Here is a 9,861-nt window from a genome sequence, read left to right as displayed (position 1 = left end):
TTCAATCGATTTATTTCCAAGATCAGTCATACTGGCACAAACCCACAGTCTAAGGTTAGACGCTACAGCTGAAATAGCCCACACGCCATCCCACCGTTATTTTGTGCCTTGTTTCTTTTTCTACTTTTCATATGTGTTTTCACGATGAGTAAAAATCGACACCACCGTCTATCCATTTTGCTTCAGGATAATTGCCTCCTGCTGGATGATCCATTGAAAATCAGGGAGAAGTTGATAGCCTCGCGCATCTGCCTCTCCCAGTTGAAAGAAGAAGCGCTGAAGGTAGCTATGAAGGAAAGAATACAAAGAGGGAAATAAGAAAATAAATTAAGGTGAATAGGGAGTGGTATCCTTCTGCTGTTTGGCGCACCATCTGGCGCATGCTGCTACAGTTGTAATACCTGTCCACTGAGTTTAGTGTTGAATACAACAAACGAGCGAACAACCTTGCTCCAGACTCACTGAAAGGCAACATTATTTGCACAATGGTTTATTTCAGTAAACAATTGCCACAAGTAATTACAAAACACATTGTATTTATTTTAAGGTAAGTCCACAAACTTGGGGCTAGCTAAATCCGTGACTGGTTCCTTTCCGACCTAATACTGTAGGTAAGTAGACTTGCCTGAGAGGCAATGAGGAGAGCTAGCAATTGGCGCCTCAGTATTACCAATTATTTAGACACTGATCAAAAATAAGCGATAATCCATAAACCGTGTTATCTGGTATTTTATGCGTGGCAATTTAGATAGAAATATGAATTACAATAAATTATCAACTGCAATGAAGCTTGATCGTAAAGTTCGCAAATTAGGCTGAGAAAGGGATATTTTCGAATCAAATTCTTCCAATATCGAAGATTGTAATTAGTATTGGATAACGTACTATCAAGTTTCGAATGATTTTCAAATATGATTCATCCCTAATTATAATATTGTTCCTTGCAAGCCGAAATAAAGAGTCTGTGTAAATCGAAGGCTTATATCTATAGCTGGCATTTTCGTTTAAGAAATCTCATCAGCCGTGTTATTCTTAGGTGCTGTGAGGATTTTACAGAAAATATATGGTGGCTTCTTTTAATTAAAATATCGAATTTGATTTCAGAAAAGGCAGATTGATTTTTTTGAAACATTCAACTGAGTTTAAGATAAGCAATTAAGAATAGAGATTATAAAGTACTCGTGATCGGCAATTTAGGAACAAAATGAGTCGAGTGCCTTATTTGATCATAAAAGGTTGCAGACAATGATGATAAATTATGCACTTTTAAAAGTAATAACTTGAATTAATTAAAACAAACTCCATAATGCTGACAACAAATCTTGGGTTTAACCAATACATATTGATAAAATCTTAAATTCCCCGACAACTTGGTTAAAGTGGTGTTATCTATTATGCTGCTGCATTGAAATACCATTAATAAAAGACAAGGTTTCTAAAGGCAGATAAAGCTGGTCTGTTCCAGGCACCATCAATGGGACCTCGCTGTTTCAAGAATCAATGAACTCGACACCAACTGAATGTAAAACTATACCGTTTTCACTACAATAAAACAACCGCACACAGTATACATGAAACTACTGCGTGTGGCAATCAGATAATTCCGATATTAGATTGCGACCTCCTGCAAATAACTATTTTATTCGCAGTGTTTCGCTGATTTCTAAAAGTAGTGTCGCTTCGCAAATAATGGGATTCAAACTTGCTTTTCATTCAATTCGGGTAAAACCCGTTGTGTTTCGCCGCTAATTGGAACATTTCAGTAACTTCCGAGTCTTTATAGATATATATAATTCATATATATATATATAGGTATATGTGTGGCCATTGAGTTGTTGCTCAGCTGCTGATGCCCGCAGCGCCTGTGATGGCCACCAAGCAACAATAGAGCGCTCCCAATAAAGTCGTCTGCTGCCATGGCAACCAGCAGGGCTGCGCCGCATGCGGGTGACGTCAAGCATTCCGGAGCTCGCTCCCTTTCGAAACGGACCAATCGCAAGTTGCCGACCGTTAAAACGCAAGCCCCGCCCCCCCTCTCCCCCCCCCCCCCCCCCCCCCCCCAAGTCAACAAAACCGAACTTGCTGCCGCGCGCGCGGGGCCAGTCCCGCCCTCTCCCTCCAGCCATTGGGGCCCCGCCTTCTCCGGAGGGGAAGAGGGCGGGGGGTGGGTGAGGGAGGAGGAGGAGACTCCCTACTCGCGATTGGAAAGCAGAGCTGTCGGTCAAGAATCAAGGCGGGAGGGAAGAGGGAGGGAGGGAGGGAGGGGGGCGGGGTTTATTTTCTGATTGACGGCGCGCGCGCGGGGAGGGGGAGAGGGAGGGAGACGGCAGGGGCGAAGAAAACATTTCCGCCGTCAAGTTAGAGCGACACGGAGGCATGGATTAAAAGAAGGGGGGGGGGGCGGCGGGGGGGGAAAGAGGGAGAAGCGAATCGTTTACTGTTTAAAAAAAATAAATAGAGAAGGGAGAGAAAAAAAGGGGAGGGGATTAAAAAATAAAACAACACGGGGAAAGTGTGTGAGAGGAAAAGGGATTTTTTTTCTCTGTGTGTGGTGTTTGACAGGAATGGTAACCGTTAACTAAGAGGGTTGAGGGCAGCTTCTCTCAGTGAGTGAGTGAGCCCGGCTTCGGCGGCGTGTGTGTGTATGTGTGGAACTGGGATCCCAGTCACGGGCCGCCCTGTTGAGGGCGGAGTTTGCATTTTATATATATTTTTTTTTCCCCCCTTCCCTTAAACTCTGACACGTCTGCAGTGAGTGAGTGGCATTGGCAGTCTGTCAATCCCTCACCAAAGCGGCCATCAAAACATAAAGAGTTGGCTCGTAAATTGATCTGGCTTTCACTGCTGGGGCAGTGCAAATAATTTTTATGATCTTTTCTCTTTTTTTATTATTATTTCCCTTCTGTCTTTTGAAGAGGCAGCTACTTTTACTTGATCTTGTTTCTATAGATTTTTTATGATCTTGGATTTGCTTCTTTTTAATTATTTTTCGCTCATCCACACGCAACGTTGCGGCTCTTGAAGCTTTTTTTTTACATGTTTTTGTAAAACATTTTTTGTTTCTTTTTTTCTCTCCCTTAAAAAGGAGAGTGGTTCGGGGGGGGGGAGGGTGGGGTGGGGGGGGGCAATTGTAGACAAGTTTGAAAAAGGAATTGAAAGCACCCCAAAAGCAACTGTCCCTTGTCTTCTTCGGCTCCAGTGGTACCTGTGCTAGTTTTTTATTTCTTCTGTGTTACTGCTGCGGCAGAGTATGGACGATCAATCCAGGATGATGCAGACTCATCCCGGTGTAAGCTTGGCTGGACACTCGGTACAGGGGGGCATGGGTTTGCCTCCACATGTGCAAGGACATGAAGGTACAGACGGCGACGGAAGAAAGCAAGACATCGGGGATATCCTTCATCAGATCATGACCATCACTGACCAGAGTCTGGACGAAGCACAAGCAAAGTTGGTTGCCCGCAAAAAAAAACAATTTCCCCCCTCCTCCTTTTCTTTTTCTTTTTTTTTGTTTTTGCCTGTGTCTGATTTTGATGTCTTTAAGCGCTCAAATTCGCCGCCATATTTTTGACTTTGAGTGCTATAAATCTTGTTAATTACTTATTATTTTTATATTTCAGGAAACACGCGTTAAATTGCCACAGAATGAAGCCGGCCTTGTTTAGCGTCCTGTGCGAGATAAAGGAGAAAACAGGTACTGCTCCGATTAATTTTAACACACAAATCGCTCCACTGTTATACTTCTGCTAGCTGAACTCCAGCGACATGTGCACCGCCATCTTGATTTCTATTTTTCTCCTATTTCATTTTGTTCACTGTAATAATGCTTCACTAAATTTAACAATTCATAACCCTGTTGCTAAATGAAATGTACATTAAAATGCTCGTATATCATCCATAACATAATCGCCTTTGGCATCTATAATAGAGCCGCCTTTGGCGCACTTTGCTGTATGCGGAGTAGAAAAGTAGCAGCGTGTGTGAGATTTTACATTGCAAACTAAACTATGGTTGGACTTTTCATTAGAAAAAAATGACAATCGTATCGACATCTGGTAGTTGTAACGTTGAAAGCGAACGTGTTCTGTTTTGGGTTTTTTTGCAGTAATTTGAAGCGATTGCATTCGGTAGGAGATACTGGCGATAGTCTTACTCCAGAGTTCAGTGTTTTGGAGAAATTCAATATTGTGAAAATGCAAGCAAAATACATAGAAGCAGTTATTTACAGAGTAGTTTGTTATGCTTCAGTGTATGTTAATTATAATAAAATATATCTGGATTGCACAATGGTAGATTGGGCTGGGCTGCCCTGACAGCAGCTAATTTTCCCTGTGTACAGGCGAGACGATTACCTACAATAGATTTTCAACGGGATATAAACAATATCTCAACTCGCGTATAGTGAAGATCATATTTAAACCACTGCAGCTTTTAGTTTCCCACTGTGCACATCAGGTACAGTTAAATACCTTAACTTTGAAAATGTTAAATATCCTACAACTCTGGAATCAATTTTTAATGTTGAAAGTTTTTTATTTATGATGCACCTTAGTACCCCATTTAATCTGAGATCATTGTGCAAAGTGATGATGGAATGGGGCTGCTTAAGCTGTAAGACAAACAACAATTCCACCTTGATGCTTTCATAACGATTCGTGAGCCTTTATTTCTTTTTGAGTGACCCGCTCCTATGACATTTTCGCTGCATGAAAGAGGTTATTGTCGATGCGTTGTTTAGGGTTTAACCGGAAGGTTTGGCTCGCTCAACAAAGAATAACGTAAAGTAGAACAGGGCAGAATAGGCGGAAAAAGAGTCTTCAAAGTTTGTGTCCCTCTTTAATGAACGCGTTTCTTACGATGTTTTACATGGCAAGAAGGCAGATCATTGCGGAGACTCCGACTGGTTGTACTATAATCAAGTTTTCTATTATATTATTCTTTCACCAGCCTTCATTTAAACTGATATTGTATATAGCACTAGGTAAATGTAGAAACATAGAGATTCATATCTTTGTATATAGTCAGAATAAGTAGATAGGCACAGGCATAGTATTCACTGCGTGAAATTGGAAATACGGTCAAACCGATAAGGGTAGACGAATAAACTGTCCGATTAAATACACCCATTTCCACCAAAAACAACATTACAATAACTCTGAAGGGAACGCTTGGCATTACATTCTGGAAAAGAAAGTTGGTGTTGTAGTGATGCTTTATTGTTGGAGATTCAGTGTTTGACAAGGGTTTGGGTGATAGCAAGCCTAAGTTGATGACAAATATTTCCACACGTGTGATAGGTATTCTTTCCCGAGTGATGACATTTCTGACGCGATTTAAACAGGATTGTAAAAACTGATTTTACTCTGGAGGCTTGCTTGAGGTTGTCTTCAGAAAGAAAGCGCAGCTACAGAAAATGTGCAATAATTTTTCTAATAGCCCAGGAAGAAAGTTGTTCGGAAAGCGAAATTGCCAGACGTAGTGCGATTGAAAAAAATGTAATTTAAGTTGAAACTAAAGCAGAAATCATTTCATAAATCGCTTAAATAAATGTAATACATAAAACAGATATACCTGTTCTGAATGTTTATAGTCCTTAAAATATTAAAGAAAACTCGGTGCAAATATTGCGTGAACAGATGGCGTTATTACAAGAAATTCTTCAGTTCATCGGGTAGATTAAAATCGTCTTGTAAAGGTTTTGTAAACTAACAATTTATTTAGCCTTTGGAGTGAGTATATTTCCTATTTCTTAACCTTGCCGTTGACTTGGTAACGAGGCACTTTATGGTTTTGTGTGTATATGGTTAGAAGGTTACGTCTGCACAGTACATTTTTTGTGATAAGTGGTATATCACCATGATATACAACGCAACGCATTTGTTTTCTTGTGCAGAATATGTACGCAGTGTTTGACACAGGATTGAAGTTAATATCCAATAGCATCAGGAAAGCGAGTACTTGCTTTGTAGCTTTTATGTAGCGGTTCATTACTTTTTTTGCCCAATTAATGCAGCATTGTTTTCCTCTAGATAGTTTAATTATGAACCAATATTTCTGGGTGAAATTCGCAGCTGCACCATCAGCTATGTTTGTCTTATAAATATCCACTCACACTCATTGTTAGGGTTATAAAATCATTGATCGATTTTGAAGCACAAGACTTGAGTGTTTGTGGGACCGGATTGGACTAACTTCTATCGCTCCAGATTTTATGAAGGCATTTTGTGCATGTGGAAAGTCTATTCCATAACAAGGATATCTATTATAACTACACTAAAAAGTCAAGCAGATTGTATGCATTTCTTCACTTTACCACAAGGCAGCAGGCTTTTTCATAAAGCCATTAATTCCTCCATTCCTTTTGAAGGTATTTTTAATTCTTCATAGATCACATTTTTATCAATTACCAGTTTAAACAACTATTAAAAGCTATGGAAACCTAGGTCTGTTGCAGCAAAATTAAATGGTTTCATGCTTCAAGGTAGTATTGCGACTGGCTTTTTGTTGTGGTGAATAGTATTTTGAATGTATTAGAACATGCAATGTTTAAAGCTAGGGTTGTTTTAGACGAAGGCTATTATTATACACAAGTTTGCAAAGCACTTTATCTGCTTTCTCCTGTAGTGGACATAACCAGATTTGTTTTTGGAATGCAGGAAAAGTTTCGGGTTATAAGATGCCAGCAGGGTGCAGTTTGATGAGTCTTTCCTGCTGCTTCCATGACAGAGAAATTTCTTCCTTGTGCAGACACAAACCTCTGTTTAATTGACAGGTTTGATTATTGTAGAGTTCCTTTAGGTAGCTCCATACCCCATCAGATCAGGCTATCCCTCATTACCATACTTGTACAGTACCCTGCATTGGTCTTGATAACAATGAACTTGTATTTTGCTGAAGCTGTTTACGGGTATGTTGGGCTCAATCAGTGTCAACACCATCAATACAGAGAGATTTGTGCTTTTGAAATTTGACTGTAGAATTCATGCAACATTGTGCTCCTGATGGTCATAATATAATCTATTGAAATGTTCTTTAGGAAAGTAGAAATGTGAGTAATACTTCAGCATATTCTTTCATTTACGTTTTGTTTAAAATGAAAACATTGTGGAGATTTCAAGTGTTATGCTTCTTTCGGTGGTGCGTTTTGCATTTTTTTGTTGTGAGCATATTAAGGCAACTTTTACCAAACGTAAATTTACAGCTTTTTATTTCCATCTTCAAAATATAAAATATAGTTATCTACTAGATTTGGTTTCTGTTAACCGGAAAGCCAGGTTTCTTTAGTCCACAATACTTAAAAGTTTATTTAATATAAAGCAGATTTAAAGTTAACTTTTTACTTTTGTTCCACATCTTTATGTTCTTAGCTGTAAAACAAACCAGTCCTTTCCAATGGGAAATGATGTGAGCTATTTTATTCGGCTATAATCTTGGTCGCTTGTCTATTAAAGGTAAAACTACTGGATGACTCGCACTGAAAAAAAAATATGGACAGCTGTCAAATAAACTTTTATGATAGACTGCCAACTTGACTGAAAAAAAGTAAATGACATTCATTTGCTGAAACTCTCTAATGGTGTACTTGATAGTTCATCAGATTTGTAGCTATTGTGAGGCTTATAAGCGGAACAGACTTGAGGAAGATCATAAAACTTAATGAACTCCTAGGCTGCAGGAGGTGTCCGCAGGGGGAGTAAAAGGGCTGCTTGGCTGGTTTAGCTGGTAGTTGAATTCTTTATGCCTTGAGAGAAGAAAATGTTAACCAACATCTCTAAACCTTGTTCTCCCATCTTAGTTTTGACTCTGTTAGTTTCATGTATACAGTGGCCACATGTAAGGTTCAACATGATTCCATGGAATTGTGTCTTCATGCTATATTTCACTTTTTAAATAAAGTAAGACCTAGTGTTCAATACAAATAAGCAATGTTAAGAGATCATTCTTTCTGTGGTGTGTATGCTAGTTTTTGACAAGGCGAATGCTGCTTATGTTTTATTGCTACATAATGTGGATAAATGAGCCTGCCTTCTTGGTTGAACTTTTAATATATTTTTCCAGGGAATTTGTGGAGTTGAATCTTTTGTATAGGTTGGTTTAGTCTTTCATTTCCTAGAAATTTAGATTGACTGTACAAGTTAATGAAAAAGGAAAACAAAACCCGTAACATTAAAATAATGATTTGAGGATTTATGTCATTACAGATTAAATTGACTATTCTGAGGAACCAATAGATAGTTCAATAATACTAGGAATGAAAAACACTGTTCATTATAATATAATCTCTCATTTTCTTGACACAGTCAACACTGATGTGCAAGAATAACTTCGCTCTCCAAGTTCTGTATTAGATTGCTAGAATGAATGTTTTCAAATATGATGGGATCCTGCTCTCATAAAATAGAGGTCGGATCATACTCGGGTGTTTCTTATAACCAGACATGTTTGTATTCGGACAGTAAGAAGAAACTAGGGAATAAATTTGCACTTGGTAAAGGGTATTGGAATATTAGCAGCTTGCTGTAATCTAAAGTTGTATCAATGAATAGCTGTATTGAATCATCTTTTGTATAAAACTACATAGCGATAGAAGCTTCTATAGGATTTGAGGCAGTTTTTTGGTTAAGTTTTAGAAAAGGCTCTAAAACCGCCATGTGAACACTGCCTGATCTACAGCCTATTTGTATGTAGGCTACTCTTTCTGATCTTGCTGAGTCTCTTATTAAGTAGGCAATTTTCCATTTCCCTTATTTGAGAGATTTATTTGGGTTACTCTTGCATTTGATGCTGTGAATTTACACTGCGAAGAATGCTTTGTTTGTTTTCACAGCAATCTACTTTTATGCCATTGTCTTATCAAGGTGATCTGCATGGTTGAAATAGCACATCTCTGCCAAAGCCTACTTTCGCACATTAGATGCTGACCTCTTGTCATGTTGGCTCTTGTTCAATAAACCATTCATGTCTTTTAAGTATGAATTTGGTAAATAATTTACGTCAATATTTAATATAAATTTTTAACTTCTCTCAGTGCTCACTTTTATTGCTTTACCAAGCTTGCTTGTTCATTCAAGTTAGTTGATGGATTAGTCTACCTTTCTCTGTGTTGTGGTCACTTGTTTAGAACAGATGAAGTGGTTTTATTAAGGTTGACTTGTTATCTTTACAAATGCAAGTTAACTTGCGACCATGTAAAAACTGAAATATTTAAGGCTGTGAAAAAGTCTACACATTGCATCCGTCTATTTGTTGTTGTTGAAATTATTAGCAAAGACCACTGGAAAATGAGTAAATAGTGTGACAACACATACTACAATACTGAACATTAATGAATGATAAATATAAAATTGTTCTGTATTTATGATATAATTTCATGAATTGTACAGCAAATATTAAGTAAAATCAACTTGTGTTAGCTACCTGATTCATGACAGAAATCTCAATTTGAGGAACATGCTTCTTTTTTTTTCTCCTTTTGAATTTAGGAAGTGCCTGTTCTATTTGTGGGCTTTTTTAAAAGGGTGTCTGGATTACATTAAATAAAGTCAAACAGGTTTCAATATTTTCAGAATGTTTAGTGTCTTATCATTTGGATACATTTGGTAATCATTTGTTTGGCTGAATTGCTTCTTGGAAATATATCCTTGTTTGACAGTTATTTTAATAATTTAGCTTGGGCTTGTGTTTGACTTTAGGTTGTAAGGTTGGTTGATTTGATAATGCTGAAACTTGAATAATTCCTGCTATTGTAATGCCAATGAATAAGTTGGAAATAAAATAATTCCTTCCTGTTGTTAATTAACAAGTAATCGAGTCACTCTGTGTCGATGTGTGAAAGTAATTTGTTCCAATGGTCTTTGTATT

The 9,861-nt window shown here is 38.1% G+C and overlaps 1 protein-coding gene across 4 annotated transcripts in view; it reads left to right on the top strand.

Moving 5' to 3' along the window:
• Positions 1-2,301: 2,301 nt before the first annotated feature.
• Positions 2,302-9,861, top strand: part of pbx3b (pre-B-cell leukemia homeobox 3b) — a 202,768-nt gene continuing 195,208 nt past the window's right edge. Inside the window, exons 1-2 of one of the 4 annotated variants that reach the window (XR_013499345.1) lie at positions 2,302-3,450; positions 3,621-3,694. Coding sequence is in view for 3 of the 4 variants with exons in the window: in XM_078226456.1 (XP_078082582.1) it covers positions 3,251-3,450; positions 3,621-3,694 (274 nt within the window). In the remaining variant the exon portion in view is untranslated. The remainder of the gene's footprint in view (positions 3,451-3,620; positions 3,695-9,861) is intronic. The other 3 variants (XM_078226456.1, XM_078226455.1, XM_078226454.1) reach the window with 3 other exon arrangements.

The sequence above is a fragment of the Mustelus asterias genome, chromosome 13 (assembly GCF_964213995.1).
Source record: "Mustelus asterias chromosome 13, sMusAst1.hap1.1, whole genome shotgun sequence".
Lineage (NCBI taxonomy): Eukaryota > Metazoa > Chordata > Chondrichthyes > Carcharhiniformes > Triakidae > Mustelus > Mustelus asterias.
This window is presented reverse-complemented; position numbering and strand designations above follow the sequence as displayed.